The sequence below is a fragment of the Sorex fumeus genome, unplaced genomic scaffold (assembly GCF_029834395.1).
Source record: "Sorex fumeus unplaced genomic scaffold, SorFum_2.1 ptg000008l, whole genome shotgun sequence".
Taxonomy (NCBI): Eukaryota; Metazoa; Chordata; class Mammalia; order Eulipotyphla; family Soricidae; genus Sorex; species Sorex fumeus.
Genome location: NW_026606065.1, coordinates 52374057 through 52398365, shown reverse-complemented (window position 1 = coordinate 52398365; position 24309 = coordinate 52374057). Strand labels below are relative to the sequence as shown.

The following is a 24309-nucleotide window of genomic DNA, read 5'->3' as shown; positions in this document are numbered from 1 at the left end:
AACCTGATACCTCGGTTATGTATTTCCACTTACCCACCCTTAACCAGTATTCGTGGACAGTTTTTTTTTTTCCTGGATTATGGCTGATGAAAAAGTACTAGACCATATCAGTACAAGTATGACCATACGTTGCTTTTAAGAATAAGCGCTCGCCCAGTAACGTGGTCTAAGTAAAATGTTCTCTTTTTTAATTATGTAGTCCTCCTCGCCATCCTCATCACAGCCTCATTCTAGCCACTGCAGAACGAAGGCCTCATCATTGTGTCACCATGCATCCCTGCCCTGGGTCAAACGTAACCATGTAGGCCCTGCAAAGGCAACCAGTCCATCTCTCCGTCTTCGTCGCTGGCGACCCTTCTTACGCCTACCATCTTTGGGTCTCCATTCTGTTGTAAGTGTAGTCAATCTTCCATCTCTTCTTCCAGTGGCGAGGGCATTTCATTTTGTTTCCTTTAAAATTCTTCAAGTCTTCCAAGTGCTTTTTTTTCCCCCTCCTCTCTCTCTGTTCACTCAGCCATTCGTTTTTTAACCCTCCCTGTGCAAGATTGCAAGCATACCTCTATGCTCTGCCGTCTTAACTCGACTCTCCCCACCAGTGCTCCCCGGTGAACATCCATCTTTTCACTCCATGTCCTACCAACACAAAGGTGCCTGCCTTTGGATGAGTACTGGTCGGCATTCATAATGATGTTTTACGTTCCTGTCGGTTGCTATTAAAGGGTATTCTCTTCCCGCCTTCATCTTTCCCATTTCATTTAGTTGACACAGGTCAACAAAATGCAGTGTCGCTTCTGAGTTCTTTGACATCTGTTACTTTATTTTTCCCATGTTTCTGAACATGACGCTAGTCTCTTGTCATGCTCAGGGTCACTCTCCTTACTCTGTCCTTAATCTAATGCTTCATGGTGTAGGGTGTTTGCATCTAAGTTATTCCCTGAGGGCCTCTGGTACTTGGTTTAATCTTGATCCCATCTTCCCTGCCTATTCAGTTTCTAAAGGTCTTTTCTAAGTAGAGGGTGAAGATTTTCTTTTCATGAATTGGTGTAGGCTTCCCACAAATGTTTATGACCACCTTTTTTTTTTAAGTTGATAATACTAGAAAACTACTAAAAGTACATTTGTTCATGTAATCTTGGTAATTGTTTTTAAATGCTGCCATTGATGGAATTCTAATAATTGCAGAATTACGCGATATAGCTCTGCTTTCTTTTTTAAATGTTTTTCTTTCCCCCTTTGGTGCCAGTGGTTGAACTCAGGGTATGCAAGGTTTATGTTCTAACACTGAGACACATCCCCAACCCTACTGATATTTTAGACTAGTGGATTTCAACTGTTTTACACCGGTGGATTGGTGAAAATAGGAGAACCATTTCACAAAACACTAAGGCAGAAATTAGAAGTGATTTTTGTAATGATATTTGTGTATTGGTTTTTTACATCTGATACACAGTGAACCTTATTATATTTAAGCATGCCATGAATCAAGTAGGAATAGCTTTTTTGCCGACTGGTAGGAAAATTTTTTGGACCAGCTGTTGAAAACCTCTATCAGACTGTTAATGGCAAGGACTGTGGTTTGGTAGCAGCTACAGAGAAATGCTTTATCTGAGAAATTGGTTGCATCCTGTGCATTTGTAAGAAATTTGACACTTTTTATTAATCTTGACATTTGAAGCCAGTGGAAATCCGAGGGCATATATATGTTTAATGCTTTAAAAAAAAATTTCCAAAGTTAGTGTCAGACATTCTTTCTTACCCCCAGTTCACTATCTTAGAGCTATTCTCAAGTGATGAACTGGAATCCTGGCATTTTCCCTCCCTTTAAATATCTGTTTCCCCCAGAGGTCAGGCTGGTCATCCAAATAATCTTTCATTTGTGCTGAGTATCCACAACTGCCGTCTCTCCAGCTCATTATCTTCATTGGGTCATAACATGCATTTGTCGTTTTTGCCTCTTGCATGTTTGATACTTTTTGCATCCCCATTGTGCCGTACATAATACTGTTTGGCCCAGTAGGAAACACAGGGTGAATTAGGTGATGCGAATCTAATTTTGTAAATTGTGATCTGTATACAATAAATTGAATCCTAAAGAATAAGGTTGTTTTTGTACCTAAACATTCTAAATATAAATGAACATGTTATAAAAAGTTGAACTTCTCTTTTATGTTTTTATGCCTTTATCTTTGTTTACTCCATATTTATTTCGTTGCTTTATAGCTTCATGAGTATTTTCATAGTATAATGGTTAGTATTAACGAATTCTAGAACTATGCCACCCATGTTTGAAATGAGATTCTAACAGCTGCTGTGCCTCTGTGTTCTTGAGAGTAAATAAGTAGGATATAATCATAGTACCTACCTCATTGGGTATTCATAGTAAGTGATCCATACAGATAAAGCATTTAGACTAGTACCTGGCGCATATTCTTACACAATTATACATAAATTTAAACCATATTTTGATGATGTGAAATTTAAGTTCTGCATTTCATTTCTACCTAAGAAGTTATCACTTTCATATTCTTTGAGGTAATAGTCGTATTTGACATCAGGGAACTTTATAAAAAACATATATCTAGTTATATATATTTTATAAACAGGTGGGGTGCCAGAGAGCTAGTATAGGGATTAAGGTGGTTGCCTTGCATGCACCTGATACAGATTCGATGTGCAATATCATGTAAGACCCCCTGAGCCAGGCATAAGTTCTGAGCCCTGCAGATTAAGCCTATAGTTTCTGGTTTTTGTCTCTTATATGGTGTTTTTTTTTGTTTGTTTTTTTTTGTTTGTTTGTTTTTTGCCACATAGTGGTGCTTAGAGCTTACTCCTGGTTCTGTACTCAGGGATCTCTACTAGACGTGCTCAGGGGGCCATATGTGGTGCTGGGGATCGAATCTACATTGGCTGTATTCATGGCGAGTGCCTTACCTGCTGTGGTATTACTGCAACCCTTGGGGTCATTTTTATTTTTTATTTATTTATTTAAATTTTTATTAGTGAGACATCATGAGGTACAGTTGCAGACTTACAAATTTTTGTGCTTGGGTTTCAATTATACAATGATCAAATACCCATCCCTCCACCAGTGGCTTGGGGTCATTTTTAAAAGGACTTCTAATGGAATGATTTTTTTTCAATTGGATAATTGCATGTTTCAGGCTTTCATACTGTTTAAATTTGCCCAAAAGAAGAGGCCTAAGTGAGTACTGAGGTTTTGTGGAAGGCTTAGATATTTTAGTTTGATTTGCCTGTTTAATATTGTGAAGGTCTTAGTTCCTCTTTAGAAATTTGTATTAGGTTGTTTTGATTTTTTTTATTTTGGGACCACACTCAGCAGTGCTCAGGGATTCGCCCAACTCAGTGCTTGGGGGACCATGCAGTGCTGGGATTTGAACCCAGGTCTCCTCCATGTAGAGCTCAACCTCTAGTCTCGCCTACTGACCCGTCTCTCTGGCCACCTGTCAATGCGTTTTCTTTCTATAAGAGGGACTGACAACTTTCAGTTGCCAGATTTAGTGCTTTTCTAGATTTGTACTAACATGTCACTCTGAAAGATTTCTATGGCACTCAGTATTTTATGACGTAGACTGATGCTTTCATCTGGACCTTAAAATGTAAAAAACACATTGCTCTTGGGCCTGGGTATCCACACTAACTTTAACCGGTGACTCCTGCTGTATGGCTTTTACCTTTAGAAGAGTTGTGTTTACTGACGATGGGTAGATTGGAAGCACTGATATGCATTTGGGCAGGGAGATTTCCCAGACAGTGCGTTGGGGGCCTGGGCCACCTGATGGATCACTGTTAGGATCCAGGGATGCCGGCCTGCTCAGGCTCTGGAGCCAGTGGCTGCCAGGTATACACCTGTGCTCGGGACAGGTCCCCTGCCTGAGATGTCTTCTTAAAGAAGTGATGGTATTGAAATAATTTTTTAAATCATTATCTATTAATGAATTTCATTTATTTTTAATTTTCAATGGAGGAGTGGCTGGGTCATACATGGCGGTACTCAGGGCTCACTCCTGGCAGGGCTTCGGGAACTGTATGAGGTTCCAGGGATTGAACCAGATTGGCCGTGTGCAAAGCAAGCACCCTACCCACTGTACTATTGCTCCACCCCCTAGATTAATAAATTCTAAAGAACTAATGATCTTGTTGAAGATTAAAATGAGTAAAGTAAAACCCTTTTCTAGATGGATAAATGACTTTGGTATTTTTGTTGTAAAATTCAGTGTACAGGGCTTTCTGTTTTCTGTTTAGTTATTTGTTGACTATTTCTTGGAATGAAAGACTGAGTAGAATAATGTTTAAGCAGTTGGGATAGCCCTGAAAAGCAGCATTCTCTTCTGTTCATTGGCAAATGGGGGGGAGTGTTGGGTTGGGTTGAGAAATCCCTAATTTTGTTGGGCTCTTTTACCAGGAAAGTAAGGGAACTTGTTTTCATATTGTTAATTATTTAAAGGAGTATTATAATTTAAGAGGGATTAGGCTTTTTTTTTAAGTAATATAAATTTATATGGGGTCGTGGTGGTGACTGGAAAAAAGAAAGGTGACTGTGTAAGAACAGACTTTTCCTGAGTAGAGGGAGCCAAGTACACATCTTTGGAGGGATTATATTTTTTTTCTGAAAATGCTGGGATACATATTTTAGCCTTGGCATTAGGGGTAACTCAAAAGAGAACCACCCAAATATGGAGCGGTCGACCGGCCCTGGGCGGGGGCCCTCACACACTGAGGTTGTGGTCAAGAGGTGGAAAGTGGAGTTAGAACTGGAGCGATGGGAAGGCCAAGTAAGTTGCACTCCGGCCAACTAAGAGTTCTGAAATTCTCACCTGAAATTAGGAAGAGCACTTGTGCCTCCTAAGGCTGCATCCAAGTTCTCCTTTCATAACTTGAGGGAGCTAATCTCCAGAAGAAATCAGAATTCAGATGAGAAAGCCTTGCTTTCAGTGTTCGGGAGCATTCAGTAAACCCAGGACAGCTGTGTTTCATGCTGTACCTTTCCAAATCTGCATCTGAAGACTTCACAGTACAGCAACTTAAAATTCTACCATTTAAGGTGAAAAAAATGTATATACATATATATATTTATATTTGAAAGTTGCAATAATGTAGAGTTAAGGGAGATTAGGACTGGGATATAATTGGATCTTTTAGAGGTTCTGGGTTTGTCTTTTGAAAGGGAGCAGTACCCATCGGTGTTTGGGGGCTCTTCCTGGAGGTACTCAGAGATCAGCCCTGGGCCTCTGCGTGCGAAGGATGTGCTCCAGCCCTGGGAGCTGTCTCCCGGGCCCTTCTTTGAGTTTTTTCTTTTTCTCAAAAATATTGCTCATACAGAATGAATTTGGTGAGTTGAATAGAATCCGAGTGTAAGTTTTTCCATATAGAACCGTTTCAGAGAGTTCACCAAGAAAGCAAGAAAAGAACAAATAAATTCTATTTTTTTTAATTTGTTTTGAGTACCCTTTTTCTTTCACTTTTAAGTTTTGGACTATTTTCATGCACCATTTTTTTTTTTTTTTACTTTGTGAATTTTGAGATGATGGCACTGTATCCTAAGACTTTCTGCATTGCATAGTTTTAAAACTGAATTAAATCTTCAATAACTTCCTTTTAATTGGTTTGGCTGGCGGCCTCCAAAGTAGTCCTCTGGAGGCCCAGGGGCCACTGCAAGTAGTTCTCTGGCAGCCCAGTGAGAGGGCCTGTGGATGCGGTGCTGCTCGGTCGCTATGGTGACAGGGCCAACTCATCCTTGCTGGGTTGGGTCCCACCCACTGGCGTTCAGGGGAGTGTTTGGTGCTTGTGATGTCACTATCTCTTCAGCCCTCGCTATCCAGTTTCTTGATCTCTTTAGAGCTTGAATTTTGTTAGCTCTGCATTTGCTATGACTAGATTTAAGGTCTTTCAGTTTGAACTTCTGTCATTAGACTAAGAATTGCGTGTTTTCGTTGAATCCAGCAAGTTTGCATTGTGCTTCTGCTAGGCACCACGTATTTCCAAGATTTTAATGTTTCCCCTATAAGCTGGGCTCTTGCGACACAGAAATGTAGACCTGTTCACTCTTCACTGTCAAAGATGAACCCTGAATTATACCTGGCAAAAGTTCTCTTGTTTCCTATGCTGTTATTTATATGAGTTTATGTATACTGGCTTAATTTGTTTGACTACTAATATATATCTATTTTTCCCTCCTATTCCAGGCACCCAGTATAGATGAAAAAGTAGATCTTCATTTTATTGCATTAGTTCATGTAGATGGGCATCTCTATGAATTAGGTAAGAACTATTTAATTTTTTTTCTGGGGAGAAATATGGACAGTGGGAGTGTGGAACTTTGGCATTTATTGTCTTTACTTAGTGAATTGCCCTATATACTATTACTGCCATAATAAAAGTTCATAGTTAAGATTTTCTGCTAAAAAACGCCAAAATATTTTGATGTTAGCACTCTTTATAATTAAAAAATGTTTACATAAAAGCAGTAAAATTCATTATGTTGAATATAAAGTATCCGCAATCGTTAATAAATGACCATCATCTGAACCTAATCTGTTTGATTAAACCTACTTTGTTTGTTTGTTTGGGGTGGTTTGGGTATATACCCAGTGATACTTGTGGGCTGTTCCCAACACTGTGCTCATCACTTGCTCCTGGCTGTGCTTTGGGGCTGGGGATTAAACCTGGTCCTCCTTACACACAAAACAACTTGTTGAACTACCTCACCAGCCCTTAAATCTAGTTTTTGGTTTTGTTTTTAGGTTTTGTTTTTGTTTTATTCTGCTTTGGGGGTTGCACCCAGCAGTGCCCAGGGGTTACTCCTGGCTCTGCACTCAGGAATTACTCCTGGCAGTGCTCTTTAGGACTCTGTGGGATGAGGAGACCTCAACCCGGGTAGGCAGCATGCAAGGCGAGAGCCCTACTCTCTGTACTATCACTCTGGCCCCAAGATCATGACATTCAAAACAGAGATTTCCAAACGTATTTGTTCTGCTGCCACCTTTTCAGGAAAACCATCATTCAGCACAGCCCTGGAAGTCTGCCTTCTATATGCAGACACACAGAAGCGACCCTTGGTTGCTCCAAGGCTACTGCCGCCACTTGGGATTGTTCCTGTGCTTCCTCCAAGAGGGAGTTAAGGGCAGTGGCATTATCCACTTTGGGAGGCATTGACTTAAAAGATAATTATAGTTCGACAAAACCTCTGATCACTTCTCTGGGAAGGGAAGAGTTGACTACAAAAACTCAACTGGTTGATGAGTTCTCTAAGCTCAGAGGCTCAAAGACAGTAGAAGAAAAGACAGAGCAAGAATAAGGCCCGTGAATAATGATTCTCTTGATAGCATGCCAGCATCCACACAAAAGGATTTCAAAATTGGTCTGAAGGAAGGACATCAGGAAAGGCACAACTGAGGTCTTGTTTGGGTTGTCGTGTTCTTCAGCCAGAACCATCAATATGGCTGATGGAAACAGTCTGACTGGAACCCTTTTGGGGAGAACTTTCTTCAAACGCATTCACAGAATTTCAAAGATCTAAAAAATAGCCTTGGGACCCAGAGAGAGTCTAGTGGGGAGGCCTTGTGCGTGGCCAATTCTGGCACCCCATATGGTCCCCTAACCCCCCCACCTCCCCATGCACAGGAGTGATTCCTGAATGCAGTGCCAAGAGTGAGCCCTAAGCACCGCAGGGTGTGGTCCCAAAACAATACAGAAAAGGGATAGCTATAATCTTTACAATGTCCCAGAGAACAAGAATTAGTACGAAACAAATGAAAATGGGCACTTCCTGATTGATTGCAAGGGCAGTTGGCCATCATCCTAGTGCCAATCCCCAATCTGTACGAAGTGTTGAGCTGAGAGGAATATTGAGTCAGTGAATAGAAAATGGTGATCCTGAGATTGGCATGGAGTGTTTAAGAAATTAATAAAAATGTAAAAGGACCCTTTTGGGGGCTGTGCTGGGGATAAAACCCAGGACATGTGAAGCTTGAGTTCTGTTGTGGAGCCTCATCCCCAGCCCCCAAAATCATCTTATTTTTTAAAGTATCAGGCGGCATAATAGTAAGTAAAGTGTAAGTTGACCTTTAGAGGGTTTTGCTGCTGTATCTAAGGATAGTGGTTGCCTTTAATATGTTCATTCTTGAGGCTGGAGAGATAGCACAGTGGGTAGGGTGTTTGCCTTGTACGCAGTCGACCCAGGTTCAATTCCCAGCATCCCATATAGTCCTCTGAGCACCGGTAGGGGTAACTCCCGAGTGCAGAGCCAGGAGTAACCCCTGTGCATCGCCAGGTGTGACCCCAAAGCAAAAAAAAATGTTCATTCTTTACTATATGGTAAAGGTAATGGGTAAAAGGGAAAGAAACTGAGTTCTGCACATTCCTGGCATTTGCAGAGGAGGGTAGGGGTAGGGTGTGTGTGTGTGTGTTACAATTACTCTGATTAAATTAGAGCAATAAGGTTTGGAAGTGAATGCAGAACTGATTGAACAATCAGATAAAAAATTTGTTAACTAATGAATTATTGTTTACCCAGAGTAATAAGAGTACTCTGGAACATTGAAATCCTTTTTATTTTTGAGTAATTTAAAAAATTTCCGTTAATTACAGAAATTGTGTACCATGGAACTCTACCACAAACCACTCAGGTTTTCTAGATTAAGCAAATTCTGAGCCACTGGAAAATCAGTGGCACACATGGGGGCTCATTTTGCTCCACAACTTTATCGTGTTGAGCTAGAGCAAGCACAGAGATTAAGATGCCCGCTTTGCATGTAGCCAATCCTGGCTTGATTCTTGGCATCATACATGTCCATGGATTACCACCAGGAGTGATCAATGAGCACAGAGCCAGGAGTAGCCCCTGAACACTGCTGGATGTGCCCTCCCCCCACCAAGAGACTCTTTTTCCTTAAAGCAGCGAATGTTTTTCTGCATTAAGACAGTATGACTGTTCAATTTAGGAAATTAACATTTAATCCAGTATTACCATAAAATCAGCATCCCCTATTGGAAATTGTTCATGTTCACACTAAAGTTCCCTAGGTGGAAGATTTTGTCTGGAACTGTGTATTGCATTTACTTGTCATGTTTCTCTGCCTCTTAATCTAGAATGGTTCCAATCTCTTCCTGTTTCTCGTGTTTCTGAGGGGACAGGACAGGGACAGGGAGATGGTTCCGACAGCTGGAGCACGTGTCTGGCATCAGCAGGACCCTAGTTTGGATCCCTGGTCCTTCATGGTCCCCCAGGCACTGCTGGACATGACTCCGGTGACCCCGGCACCCCTGGGGAGGCCTCAAAAGCACCAAGCAAAGCTGCTTTGGACTTGGTGTGTTCTTATCATTTATTATTTTTTGACATAGCAGACAAGTGCTTCTGTGTTCTCTGAAGGCTTATGTTGTCTTCTGTTCCTTACTGCTGAGTTGCGCTCCTTGGTTTAGATGGTTGCTGCTTGATTTCCCATGATAAAATTTATTAATCGGCATGTTCAATACTATGTTACACTTAACATGGTAATGGTGTTAGACTAAGTAAATACAAAGTTTCCCATTAACCCTTTATCAGATTTAGCACCCACTGACAATTTTTAAATGTATTTATTCACAGTATTATTGATAAATGGCAGTTTCAATGCAAAGATCTTTCTTCTACATTAGAAGCTTTCCTTTTTCTCTTAGTCATTCATTGTCAAGTTTGGATTCAGATTTTACTCAGAAGAGTGCAGTCTGATATTTCCCTTATTTTATTATCAGACTTTCCCAGGCCAGACAGTTGGAGGGGCCCCTCCAGCTGGCCCTTCTGTCCCTTTGACATGTCCCTGAGATTCTGACGTTCTCATTTTAAGTGGAACAAGGTGTTCCAGGCTCGTTTTTTTCTTTTTTCTATCCCAGTACTGTTTTTAGCCATTTCCCAAGGAGCCAGGGTTTATTTTAGTAAAACACAGGATTTGAATTAAGATTTGGGTGCTATTTGTTCATTGCTACCAAGATAGTCTTGCTCCTAGGATGGAGCTGGGAAACACTTGTGTTTGCTATGGGCATTCTTAAACTCACACCTTTGGATGTAGGTATGCACACACAATTTTCTCTGATTTAAAAGTTTTCATTTATGCCAATGCTCCTGATTCTAATAGTGCTCTACAGTTTGGGCCCTGGGAGGTAGGCCAGCAGCTAAGGTGCTTGCTTTGCACCCAGCCTGCCCAGGTTCAATCCCCAGAACCCTATATGGTCAGGAGTGAGCTCTGAGCACAGAAGCAGGGGAAAGCCCTGAGCACCACCAGCTTTGACATAGAAACAGAAAAAAATACAGTTCATCCTAGTGTACCCCATGTCTCTGACACCCTTTTCTGTACAGAAATCTGACTCCCAATTAGCCTTTGTGTGTTTCCTGACATTGCTCTAGTGTATAAAGGAGCTTGGCCACCCCGGCCTCAAACTCTGTTCCAGACACGCTGTTCCCTGCCCTGCCCTGGCTCCTTGATCCTGGTCTGATTCAGACCCACAGCAACCGCTCCCCAAAGCCTGGCTCTGCTTTCTCCCCTCTGGGTCTCCCAGAGTGTCTTTCCACCTGAACTGCGTGCTCCCTATGATTGCTGCCTGTGCTCTCTGCATTCCCCATTCCATCCTGGCCAGAGGGGGCACTCTCTCTTCACTTCTCTCAGTGAAGATGAAAGCTGAGCATTTCTTTGTCATTTTTCTTTTCTTACGCCTTCTAAATCTAAAAAAAAAAAGTTCCTGTTCCCTCAGGGTCATTGTTGTTTATAGTCCCTAGGGCCTGGGGAAGTTGTTTTTAGCAGATCATGATTGATGCACTTTTCTTTTAGCTTTTTTTATTTCTTCAGTGAATAATTGCTGTTTTGCTTTTTGGTTTGGAGTTGCAGGGTTTGTTGCTGTTGTTTACCTTATATTTTAAAACGTATTTATCAGCAAGTAAGTCCCAGGCTTTCCCCATTGGTCTAATTCTCTTAGCACATTGGGACTATGGCATTCTGGCATGATTTTTTTTTTTAACCAGAGTTTTGTCTTTTTGGTTAGTGCACCTTGCTTCTCAACTTACAAACGGAGCAGGCTTTCAGCCTTGCATATGGCGCTCGGTTGGGCCGTCCCTTCATCAACATCTGGGGATCCTTGTGGACTGTATTCTGTTCATACTCCTCAGTTGCACAGCTTCCTTGCTCTTTGTTGATTAGCTCTGAGTAGCAGCTCCTTTGGTGGGTGTTTAAAAAGGGACATCAGAGAAAGATGGGTTTTTGGTTTTGCGTTTTTGTTTTTATTTTTTTGAAACGAATTGATCTTGAATTTGAATCACCTGATTGTTTCTAAAATTCTAGGCTGGAAAATCATTTTATTTCAAAATAGTATTGCTCTATCCTATTTTAGCATATCTCTTTGTTATATTGACTGATTTTTGTTGTTGTTGTTTTTCTGTGTTTTTTTTTTTTTTTTTGGGGCCAGGAATGGAACCAGAGCCTTAAAGACAAGGCAACTGCTCTACCACTGAGTTGTGATTTGCCATAAGGAGTCTCAAGGCAGGGCTAGTACAAGGCTAGTACAGCTCCCACCTTGCATGAGACCAGCCCCTGTTTTACCCCCAGCACTAAGTGGCTCTCCTAAGGCCAGCATAGAGCTGGGAGACGCCTACCCACTCCCTTTCACCACTGGGTGTGACTCTCCCCCCTCCCCCAACCTCCAAAGCAGAGCGTCCAAAACCAAAAGAAGCTCAAGTGATGATTCCACATTCTTTTTTTTTTATATAAATTTATTTTTTTATTGAATCACTGTGGGAAAGGTTACAAAGCTTTCAGGTTTAGGTCTCAGTCATGCAAATATCAAACACATTTCCCTTTACCACTACTTATTTTTTTACCATGAAGAACCCCAATAAGACCCCACCCCCCACCCCTCCCAGTCCCTGTGAGGCAGATGAATTCTAGTTAACACTCTATCTGCTTTGATTAGATTCATTGTTTCAATAAAAGATTCAACACTATTATTTAGAGTTTACCCCCACCCCCCCAAATCAGACATGCTGAAAAAGCATTGTGAAGTGATTTGCTTTCTACAGCTGGGTTCAAGAATTAAATGTTGGTTTTGGATTTCTGCTATTTACTTATTGACCCTGGAAGTATTTCTACTGAAAGTCAAATAGTTAAGAAATTGGTTTCTGTGCTCTGGAGTTGTGGCCGTGCTGGAGAGCCGCTAGTGGGGGGCAACTGGTGGCCTCGGTAGGGCGTGAAGGACGGACCGGAACGCCCCCCTTCCCATGAGGTTTTAGTCGTCCCCACACCCCCGGCTCATACCTGCTGTCCACAAGGCTCCACTTGCGGCCGCCATCTTTCTTTCCAGAGAGGAGAGGGCGAATGGGGCAACACCCTTTCCCCTCCATACAGACATGATGGCCTGGATTAACGCATAGTCTGTTCACTTTTCTGCTCCAAGCTGCCAGGTTCTGCATTAAGTCCTTGTGCTTCTGGGGCCGTGGCTGTGCTGGAGAGCCGCTCGCGGGGGGGCAACTGGTGACCTCGGTAGGGCGTGAAGGATGGACTGGAACGCCCCCCTTCCCATGGGGTTTTAGTCGCCCCCACACCCCCGGCTCATACCTGCTGTCCACAAGGCTCCCATGCGGCCGCCATCCTTCTTTCCAGAGAAGAGAGGGTGAATGGGGCAACACCCTTTCCCCTCCGGGCAGACATGATGGCCTGGATTAACGCATAGTCCTTTCACTTTTCTGCTCCAAGCTGCTGGGTTCTGCATTAAGTCCTTGTGTTTCTGGGGCCGTGGCCGTGCTGGAGAGCCGCTTGTGGGGGGCACCTGGTGACCTCGGTAGGGCGTGAAGGACGGACCAGAACGCCCCCCTTCCCATGAGGCTCTAGTCGCCCCCACACCCCCGGCACATACCTGTTGTCCACAAGGCTCCTGTGTGGCCGCCATCTTTCTTTCCAGAGGGAGGAGGGCGGAAGGGAGCAACACCCTTTCCCCTCCGGGCAGACATGATGGCCTGGATTAACGCATAGTCCTTTCACTTTTCTGCTCCAAGCTGCCGGGTTCTGCATTAAGTCCTTGTGCTTCTGGGGCTGTGGCCGTGCTGGAGAGCCGCTCGTGGGGGGCAACTGGTGACCTCGGTATGGCATGAAGGACGGACCGGAACGCCCCCCTTCCCATGAGGTTTTAGTCGTCCCCACACCCCCGGCTCATACCTGCTGTCCACAAGGCTCCACTTGCGGCCGCCATCTTTCTTTCCAGAGAGGAGAGGGCGAATGGGGCAACACCCTTTCCCCTCCATACAGACATGATGGCCTGGATTAACGCATAGTCTGTTCACTTTTCTGCTCCAAGCTGCCAGGTTCTGCATTAAGTCCTTGTGCTTCTGGGGCCGTGGCTGTGCTGGAGAGCCGCTCGCGGGGGGGCAACTGGTGACCTCGGTAGGGCGTGAAGGATGGACTGGAACGCCCCCCTTCCCATGGGGTTTTAGTCGCCCCCACACCCCCGGCTCATACCTGCTGTCCACAAGGCTCCCATGCGGCCGCCATCCTTCTTTCCAGAGAAGAGAGGGTGAATGGGGCAACACCCTTTCCCCTCCGGGCAGACATGATGGCCTGGATTAACGCATAGTCCTTTCACTTTTCTGCTCCAAGCTGCTGGGTTCTGCATTAAGTCCTTGTGTTTCTGGGGCCGTGGCCGTGCTGGAGAGCCGCTTGTGGGGGGCACCTGGTGACCTCGGTAGGGCGTGAAGGACGGACCAGAACGCCCCCCTTCCCATGAGGCTCTAGTCGCCCCCACACCCCCGGCACATACCTGTTGTCCACAAGGCTCCTGTGTGGCCGCCATCTTTCTTTCCAGAGGGAGGAGGGCGGAAGGGAGCAACACCCTTTCCCCTCCGGGCAGACATGATGGCCTGGATTAACGCATAGTCCTTTCACTTTTCTGCTCCAAGCTGCCGGGTTCTGCATTAAGTCCTTGTGCTTCTGGGGCTGTGGCCGTGCTGGAGAGCCGCTCGTGGGGGGCAACTGGTGACCTCGGTATGGCATGAAGGACGGACCGGAACGCCCCCCTTCCCATGAGGTTTTAGTCGTCCCCACACCCCCGGCTCATACCTGCTGTCCACAAGGCTCCACTTGCGGCCGCCATCTTTCTTTCCAGAGGGCAGAGGGTGAATGGGGCAACACCCTTTCCCCTCCGGGCAGACATGATGGCCTGGATTAACGCATAGTCCTTTCACTTTTCTGCTCCAAGCTGCTGGGTTCTGCATTAAGTCCTTGTGTTTCTGGGGCCATGGCCGTGCTGGAGAGCCGCTTGTGGGGGGCACCTGGTGACCTCGGTAGGGCGTGAAGGACGGACCGGAACGCCCCCCTTCCCATGAGGCTCTAGTCGCCCCCACACCCCCGGCACATACCTGTTGTCCACAAGGCTCCTGTGTGGCCGCCATCTTTCTTTCCAGAGGGAGGAGGGCGAATGGGGCAACACCCTTTCCTCTCCGGACAGACATGATGGCCTGGATTAACGCATAGTCCTTTCACTTTTCTGCTCCAAGCTGCCGGGTTCTGCATTAAGTCCTTGTGCTTCTGGGGCTGTGGCCATGCTGGAGAGCCGCTCGTGGGGGGCAACTGGTGACCTTGGTAGGGCGTGAAGGACGGACCGGAACGCCCCCCTTCCCATGAGGTTTTAGTTGCCCCCACACCCCCGGCTCATACCTGCTGTCCACAAGGCTCCCATGTGGCCACCATCCTTCTTTCCAGAGAAGAGAGGGCGAATGGGGCAACACCCTTTCCCCTCCGGGCAGACATGATGGCCTGGATTAACGCATAGTCCGTTCACTTTTCTGCTCCAAACTGCTGGGTTCTGCATTAAGTCCTTGTGTTTCTGGGGCTGTGGCCGTGCTCCAAACTTAACTCTGATTTTCAGGGAGAAACGCTGGGTGGTTTACTTCCCATTGATCACTTTGTATATAGAGAGATGTCGCGCGGCCGCGTAAGTGGCCATGCGGTTTTGAGGAAATGTCCTAGTTCCCGCATACTCGAGCTGTGCTTGTAGAGGCTTCTGGTCACCGGGGATCCATCTGGGGGAGGCGGGATGCCGTACCTACCCCATCTGGGACTTCCCGATGATCTCGGCTCTTTTTGGAACCTGTTTTTTTTCTTTTTCTCCGGGAGCTGTGGGTCCCACCCTCCATGTGGCCCTTCTCTTCTGGCTATATCGATTCCACATTCTTTGATGTGACTCTTTGCGCACATCTTGCAGGCTTAAGGAATCTTTTGTTTTTATCCAAAGTGGTCTGACATGATGATGTATCTTTATTGGGGTCTTTTATTTTTCCTCCCCTAGTCAATAAATTTGACTCTTCAGTAGGTCTTCTGATTCTGGAACTCCTATCTTCCAATCTGAGAAATTGAGTTTCTTCAAATTTTTCTTTGAATCTTTTTCCAGAACTCTTTATTTATAATCTAACTTTGGAACTCCTTCTCTTTCTCTCATAACTGTTTTTCTTACTGACTTTTAAGCTGTACCCCCATGATGGTGGATGGCAGTTACTCCCGCAGTGCTGGGGAACACGCCGTGCCAGGGATCAGAGCTGGGACTCTCCCTTGCAGAGCTGACACTCCTGCCCTAAGCTATATATATATATTTTTAATTACTTGGTAAATGGGGCTGGAGCGATAGCACAGCGGGTAGGGTGTTTGCCTTGCACATGGCTGACATGGCTAACCCGAGTTTGATTCCTCCGCCCCTCTCGGAGAGCCCGGCAAGCTACCGAGAGTATCTCGCCTGCATGCCAAAGCCTGGCAAGCTCCCCGTATTCCATATGCCAAACACAATAACAACAAGTCTCATGGTGGAGATGTTACTGGGCTCGCTCGAGCAAATCGGTGAACAAGGGGAGGACAGTGACAGTGACAGTGACTTGGTAAATGAGGATTTTCTTATTCAAACCTGTCTAACACTTCCAAATTCCACTAATATATTTTTACTTTTAGGGGCTCCTCTGTTCTCTAAGCTTTATAAGATTTAAGAGTATCTGGCCTTGGGGCCAGAGAGATAGTACAGTGGTAGGGCACTCCTGTGCTTGCATACACATGACCTGGGTTCATGGGTCCCCAGCACCCCGTATGGTTCCCTGAGACCCACTAGTGATCACTGACCACCTCTGGGTGTGCCCCCGAAAACCAAAAATAAACAAGTAAAAATAAAAAGTTATAATTTTTGTTCTTAACAGTTACTATTATAAAATGACATTTTCAAATCACTTTATAATTTTTCTGTAATAATGTTATTTGAAATTAATATATTACTTTAAACAGCCACTATGTATAAAGGAAAAATTACTATTAGCTCACCAGAACCTCATGAGTGATTGAAGAAATTTCAGAAATCATAAAATATCTATGATATTGATTTTAAAATGTGGTTAAGAAAGGAGAAGCCATGTGAGCTCTCTTCCCAGCTAAGTCTGAACTTTAAAAAAACTTGATCTTATTAAATTTGCCTGTACTTTTTCTGGGGTTAAAGCCACTATGTATTTCTAATTCTGTTTGTGAAGATATTTAGGCTTTCAAATATCAAAGCAAGGTACTAATAATGTTTACTGTTAAATACTGTTCACAGGTAGCACATTTAAGATATTATTTTAGGGGCTGGGGAGACAGTACAGTGGGTGAGACACTTGATTTTCACACAGCCTACCAGTTTTTTTTTGTTTTTTTTAATTTTTTTATTTTTATTTTTTTTCAGTTTTTTTTAATTTATTTATTTATTTTTTTACAGTTGTAGATTTACAATTTTTTTTGTGCTTGGGTTTCAATTATACAATGATCAGATACCCATCCCTCCACCAGTGCCCGTTTTTCACCACCATGGATAATATCCCTCCCACCCCCATCCCCCCATCCCCCCCTGCCTCTGTGGCAGCAGCCTACCAGTTTTAATCCTTGGTACCATACGGTTCTGTAAACTCTTCCTGGAGTGATCCCTGAGCACAGCCAAGAGTAAGCCCTGAGCTCAGCTGGGTATCCATATATATATATATGTATATATATATATGTGCACACATATACATATATACACACATGTGTGTATACACACATATACATACATATATGCACACATATATGCACACATATACATATATATACATATATCACACGGCAGAGTCTGGCAAACTCCCCGTGGCGTACCCAATATGCCAAATACCAGTAACAATGATGGGTCTCATTCTCCTAAAGAGCCTTGAATATAACCTCAGGGCCAGGATGAAGGAGACGTTACTGGGGCCTGCTCGAGGCAATTGACGAATAACAGGATGATTTGTGTGATTTTGTGATACATATATATATATATATAGAGAGAGAGAGAGAGAGAGAGTTTTTAGGGGCCAGAGAGATGGTTTCAGGGCTAAGGTGCTTGTCCTGTAAGCAGCCCACCCTGACTCAATCCCTGACATCGCAGATGATCCCCATCATTATCAGGTATGATCCCTGAGCACAGAGCCAGGAGTAGTCTCTGAGCACTCCTGTATATGGCCCCAATTAAAGATGTTATTGTGGGCTGAGAAGATAGCTCAGAGGACTGCGTGTAGGCTTCATATGGAGACTTGGTTTAATCCCTACCACCACATGATCCCCAAAGCACTGCCAGAAGTTGCACCTTAGCACCGAGAGGAGTTCCTCAGAAGACCAGCCATGGCCCATAAGCTCCACAGCAGCACAAAGATATTATTTTGCTGTCTTTTAACTTTTCTTTTTCTGTGGACAGATGAAAATGGAAATTGAGAAAATACGACACGAACAACTAAGCATTGAGCTCTTTGTCTGTTTTCCACAGATGGCCGGAAACCGTTTCCGATTAACCACGGCGAGACTAGTGATGACACGCTACTGGAGGTAACCATGTGGGCTGCCCTTCACTGCCCCTGTCCCGTTAAAGATGAAGAAAACCCTAACAAACAGGCGGATGGGGTTGCCTTTGTATTTTGACCGGCAGCCTTGTCATTACTCACTTGGAAAAAAAACTTTAGTTTTTAGAATGAGTCAGTGTCAAAAATCTATAGCTAATTGAGAAGTTTTCAGGGCTCCCGGGGGCAAACAAGTGACAAATCTAAAAAAGTAAAAATAGTATTAAGGGGGGGCGGAGAGAAAGAGACAGAGATAGAGAGAAGGAGGGAGGGAAGAGGGAAGAGGAGAAGACAGGAAAGGAGAGGAGAGAAGAGAGCTAGATCACATAGGGACCAGTTTGATTCCCAGCACTGAGTGACACCCATCACCCCCTCTCCCCTGGGACACCGCCAGGGTGCCAACTGGTACCAGCACTGCAGGGCTTGATCTGCAATGTGTCCTAGGGCTCTGGCACTAAAACCACCAGCCTTGCTGGACAAGTATCACCAGGCATGGCCCCAGAACCTCTGAGCACTGCTTGGGAGTCCACCTCCTCCACCTCCCCCCACCCCCAAAGTAGTACTGACCGAGTTCGGGCTGGAGAGATAGTACTGTAGGTAGAGATTTTGCCTTGCACTCAGGTGACCAGAATTCGATCTCCAGCATCCCATATGGTCCCCTGAGCTCTCCAGGAGTGAGCCCTGAGCACATAGCCAGGAGTGAGCCCTGATCACTGCCGGGTGTGGCCGAAAAAACTAAACCAAGTTTTCATCATATCTCATTAAGTCCATGATACTCTCATTTGGGCCTTGAATGCTTACTAAAGTAAGTAAAGTAAAGTAAAGGCCCTCCCGTTGATCATCGATTTGCTCGAGCGGGCCCAGTAACGTCTCCATTGGAGACTTTGTTGTTACTGTGTCTGGCATATCAAATACTCTCGGTAGCTTGCTGGGCTCTCCAAGAGGGGCGGAGGAATCGAAATCGGGTCGGCCATGTTGGCTGCGTGCAAGGCAAACGCCCTACCCGCTGTGCTATCGCTCCAGAATGCTTACTATGAACAAAAATGTGTTGCTTAGAAGCAATTAAATAAGTGACTCTCAGATTAAAGTTTCCTAAAGAGAGAATAATTAACAACTACCTTAGCCTTTCAAACTAGGTAAAAAAATTCAACCAGTGTTTCACTCTTGTGTTCTTTATTTTTCATCTAGAAAAATAAGTATTATGTGAAATGAGGAAAATAATGCAATAGTTACAAACTGTAAGTAAAACAAAGTTTATAAACTGAAAAATTTTGCCTTTTCCTTCTATAGGATGCCATAGAAGTTTGCAAGAAGTTTATGGAACGTGACCCTGATGAGTTAAGATTCAATGCAATCGCTCTCTCTGCAGCATAGCTTGTCAGTAATGGAAACACCAAATGCTGTATTATTTACAACAAAAACTAAGTATCTGCTGCCATGCACTAATGCAGAATTTTTGATATTTTCATTAACTTGATTGATTAAACTTTATGTGAATTAAACTTTGACTTGATCTGTGTTTTATGTTACATGTGGTTACAAATTAAAACCGAAGTTGTTTTGAAGAAAGTTCTCTTTTAAGAGTGTACCTTGTTTGATGACTCACATTAACTTGTTATTCTCTTCAAGTTTCAGCTACATCACATACTGGACACAGTCATAATTTTCACCTGATGGTTGGAACATTGTATCATAAAAGCATCATTTATATTAACACATTTATTTAGTAAAATTTTGCTGAGCACTTCCTCTGAATTAGCTGGACACTGTTCTAGGTGCTGGATTTTCAGCAAGTTCCATAGTCATAGAACTTATCTTTATTCTTTTGAGAGAAGATAGATAAGCCAATACATTAGTCAGATACCTACCAGTGATAGATGCTTTGATAGGTGCTGTGCAGAAAATTAAAGAAGGATTTGTGTTAGGAGTAACTGGGTGAATGCTTTAATTTTGTGATCAGGGCAGACAATTTTGAAATTGAGATCTGAATAGCAAAAAGTTGCCCTAGGGGATAAAGAGATGGTATAGTGGGTAGGGCGTTTGCCTTGCACATGGCCGACCCAGGTTCAATCCCATGCATCCCATATGGTCCCCTGAGCACTACCAGGTGTAACCCCTTCGCATAACCAGGTGTGGCCTAAATCCAACCGCCTGTCACTGTCACTGTCCTCCTGTTATTCATCAATTTGCTCGAGTGGGCCCAGTAACGTCTCCATTGTGACAATTTTTACTGTGTTTAGCATATCGAGTACACCACGGGGAGCTTGCCAGGCTTTACCATGAGGGCAAGATACTCTCGGTAGCTTGCCGGACTCTCCAGGAGGGGTGAAGGAATTGAGCCCGGCTCATCCGGGCTGGCTGCACACAAGGCAAATACCCTACCCACTGTGCTATCACTCCAGCCCAAATCCAACCCCCCTCCTGCCAAAAGAAAATCCATGTTGCCAGTCATAGACAATTGATGGGAATAAGTAATGCAGGGTCCTAAGGTAAGAAAACCTCACTGCCATATAGGACCAGAAAGTTCTTGTTGACTTTAACTTAGAAAGTTAATGGGGAAAATAGCAAGCATTAAGGTCAGAGATGCAGGAGATTAGTGACATAAGGAAGTAGGAAAAAGCATGTGGATTTATTGCAGGTGTGGTGGTACAGAAAGGGTTAAGCAGAGGATGACTTATACTGAGGGGTCCAGGTGATGCTGGGATGGACACCAGATCTCTCTTGCCTTCATAGCCTGCTCTCTGGCCCTTGGAGCTATCTCCCCAGTGCCAAGATGCTATTTCTACATTTGAAAAATGTTATATTCTTCTCTGGCCAGAGAGAAAGTACAGGAGCCAAGGGCTAGGTGTTTGTCTTGCATGCTGTCAACTCCAGTTCAACCCCTGGCACCACATATTGTGCCCCCCACCCCCACCCCCTGGAGTGATCCCTGAAGCACAGGGCCACGAGTCAGCCCAGAGGAGCACTGCCAAGTGTGGTCCCTCAAGCTAAACCTTATTGTTTTCTTGCCTTTGATTATTATTGTAGTGAGAGGTGGTCACACACCCTCGGTTGCACCCATTTCTCAGGATCATGTTTGCTAAGTTGTGTTTGCACAGACCCGGCTGTGGTACCTGGGATCCCAAACAGGAGAGCCGACGTGAGTCACTGCCAAGGATTGAACTCAAAGCTTCCATGGCCTCAGACTTGCCAGGCAAGCACTATGCCACTGGACTCTCCTCAGGCCCATGGTGGTAATTTTTGTTTTTATTCTAGGGACCAAAGCATGCTAGTTAATGGTCAGGCTGTGTTGTCAATGATGCATTCTTCGAAAGGATCTGTTTTTTTCTATTAGCTGTAAATGCCTAAAATAGTTTTTCTTTTTTTTTTTCTTCATTAGTGAATCACTGTGAGGTACAGTTACAGATTTACATACTTTAGTGCTTGTGTTTCAGTCATACAATGCTCTAGTACCCATCCCTCCTCCAGTGCCCATTCTTCACCACTGATGATCCCAGTATCCCTTATTCCCCCCCCCGCCCATTCCCTCCACCCTGCCTCTGTGGCAGGGCGTTCCCTTTTGTTCTCTCTCTTCTTTAGGGTGTTGTGGTTTGCAATAGAGGCATTGAATGGCCATCATATTTGATCTATAGTCTACTTTCAGTATGCTTCTCCCATCCCGAGCAGGTCCTCCAGCCACACTTTGCTTGGTGTTCCCTTCTCTATCTGAGCTGCCTTTCCCCCCAGCATGTGAGGCCAGCCTCCAAGATGTGGAGCAAACCTCCTGGTACTTATCTCTACTATCCTTGGGTGTTAGTCTCCCATTCTGTTACTTTATATTCACAGATGAGTGCAATCTTTCTATGTCTCTGTTTCTGACTCATTTCACTTAGCATGATACTTTCAATGTTAAAATAGTTCTTCTGATATTAAAAAAATAAAACTTTCCCTTCTATCTCTACTCTGGTATGATTTAATAATCAGATTCATATGAAGCAGACAAGATACTGATTTTATTTTAAATTTAGAACCTTAGAAAATGCTGCTTATGGGGAGAACAAATCCAGAACACTAGGCCAACCATTCACCCTGCTATTTCACTTTTTAGCGTATGTGCATTTCATCCTCAGAAGACGAGCGTGTGCTCACATGCTTCAGTATTCTAGTGAAGGCTTATTTGTTGACATGGTTTTTACTATTTTATTTTTTTTATAAATCACTGTGAGTTACTAAGTTCCATAAATATTCATGATGGACTTCCAGGCGTACAAAGTTCCAACATCAGTCTCTTTGCCAGTGTCCATTCTTCCTCCTGCCCCCCACCCCTGAGTGCTGTCCCTCCACCATTGTCCGAGTATCCCCTTCCTAACTTATCCTCCCGCAATGACAAGCTTCCCAATGAAGACCAGTTCTCATGCTCTTCATATCTATTGCCGTTGGGCATCTGATGTTCCACCAGGAAAATATTTTTGTTGTTAGTTTTTAGGCCACACCTAGTGGTATGGAGGAGTATCCACAAGAGTTGCTCCAATGGAAACTATTTTTCAGCTCAGTAGTTACCTACTGTTTTCTTGCCATGCTTGAAATGCCCTGAGAAAGTAACTTCTTTTTTTTTTTTAATTAGTGAAACACCATGAGGTACAGTTGTAGATGTAAAAATTTTTGTGCTTGGGTTTCAGTTATACAATGATTGAGTACCCATCCCTCCACCAGTCCCCATTCTCCACCTCCAATGCTTCCAGTACCCCTCCCACCCCCCATTCCCTCCATCCCACCCTACCCTTGTGGCAGGGCATTCCCTTTTTGTTTTCTCTCTCCTTTTGGGTGCAGTGGTTTGCAAAAGAGGCATTGAGTGGCAATCATGTTCAGTCTATAGTCTACTTTCAGCATGCATCTCTCATCAGATATTTACCCAATACCCATCTGTTAAGGGGTTGATATCAAGGATATACAAAGCACTGGTTGAAGTCTACAAGAAGAAAACATCTAACCCCACCAAAAATTAGAAAGTAACTTCTTTGGCTACATGAATAAAACAGGAGAAAAAGAAACAATGCCCGAGACTGTTGCTTCCCATACTTTCAATATTCCATATTTGATAGCCGGGTAGATATTAGGAATTTAACCAGCACCACTTGGCTCACATGGCATCTGGCTGTTTGGGAACATTTTTGGTTTCAGAAACTCCTTAACGTTTTTAAAGATTCTCAAGAGACTGAGAGAGCTTTTTACAGGGATATCTTTTGAGCTGTAACTATTCAAGACTAAAATATATTTCCACCGTATTTAGTAATTGATTTAAAATAAATAAGTCTGCCATATGTTCACATACATGGAATTTTATTTTAAAAAAACAAAACTGAAAATTGAGAAGAATGGCCTCAGAGGTAGCCCAAAGGGCTGGAGTGCCTGAGCTGGACCCTAACTCTACCGAGTGGGGACAAGATTAACAAAGGTCTTTGGGGGGGGCGGGCTGGAGCGATAGCACAGCAGGTAGGGCGTTTGCCTTGCACGTGCCTACCTGGGTATCATTCCCAACATCCCATATGGTCCCCCAAGCACTGCCAGGAGTAATTCCTGAGTGTATGAGCCAGGAGTAACCCCTGTGTATCACCGGCTGTGACCCCCCCCCCCAAAAAAAAGGACTTTTTAAAACTTTTTCATTGAGTATGAGATAGACCCTTACATGTTGTTCATGATTAGGTTTCAGTCATACAGTGTTCCAACACCCATCCCTCCACCAGGGTACATTTCCCAGCACCAGTGTCCCCAGGTTTCCTAAGTGTTCCCAGGTAACCTGCCATCACCCCCAACTCCCCACTTCCTGCCTGCCTCTGTGGTAGGCACTTTTCTTTCCCCCCCACCATGCCCTCTCTCAGAGAGGTCTTTAAGAGACTTTTAACTGGTCAATGGTTGGAAATTACTATAAGGGCCAAACCGAGTTCGATTCCTCTTCCTTCAATTCCTCCGTCCCTCTCGGAGAGCCCGGCAAGCTACTGAGAGTATCTCGCCTGCACAGCAAAGCCCGGCAAGCTACCCATGACGTATTCGATGTGCCAAACACAGTAACAACAAGTCTCATAATGTTACTGGGCCTGCTGGAGCAAATCGATGAACGATGGGAGGACAGTGACAGTGACAAACCATATGGTCCCCCGAGCATCACCAGGAGTAATTCCTGAGTGTAGCTCCAGTAGTAACACTGAGCATCGCTGGTGTCACCCAAAAAGCCAAAAAAAAAAAAAAGGCTAATTTTTTTTCTTTTTACATTTTTAAATTTTGCATAATCCTTTAACGAACTTTTTTAATTGAATTACCATGAGATATATAGTTACAGAACTATTCAGGATCAGGTTTTAGAAAATGTTCCAACATCCATCCCTCTACCAGCACCCAGTGTACGTTTCCTACCACCAATGTCCACCAATGTCCCCCAGTTTTCTTCCTGC

At 44.1% G+C, this 24309-nt stretch overlaps 1 protein-coding gene across 1 annotated transcript in view; it reads left to right on the top strand.

Moving 5' to 3' along the window:
- UCHL3 (ubiquitin C-terminal hydrolase L3) overlaps positions 1-19387 on the top strand; it is a 65336-nt gene extending 45949 nt beyond the window's left edge. Inside the window, exons 6-8 of the mRNA XM_056109776.1 lie at positions 6204-6279; positions 17812-17870; positions 19172-19387. Coding sequence (XP_055965751.1) covers positions 6204-6279; positions 17812-17870; positions 19172-19255 — 219 coding nt within the window. The 3' untranslated portion in view covers positions 19256-19387. The remainder of the gene's footprint in view (positions 1-6203; positions 6280-17811; positions 17871-19171) is intronic.
- Positions 19388-24309: the final 4922 nt, after the last annotated feature.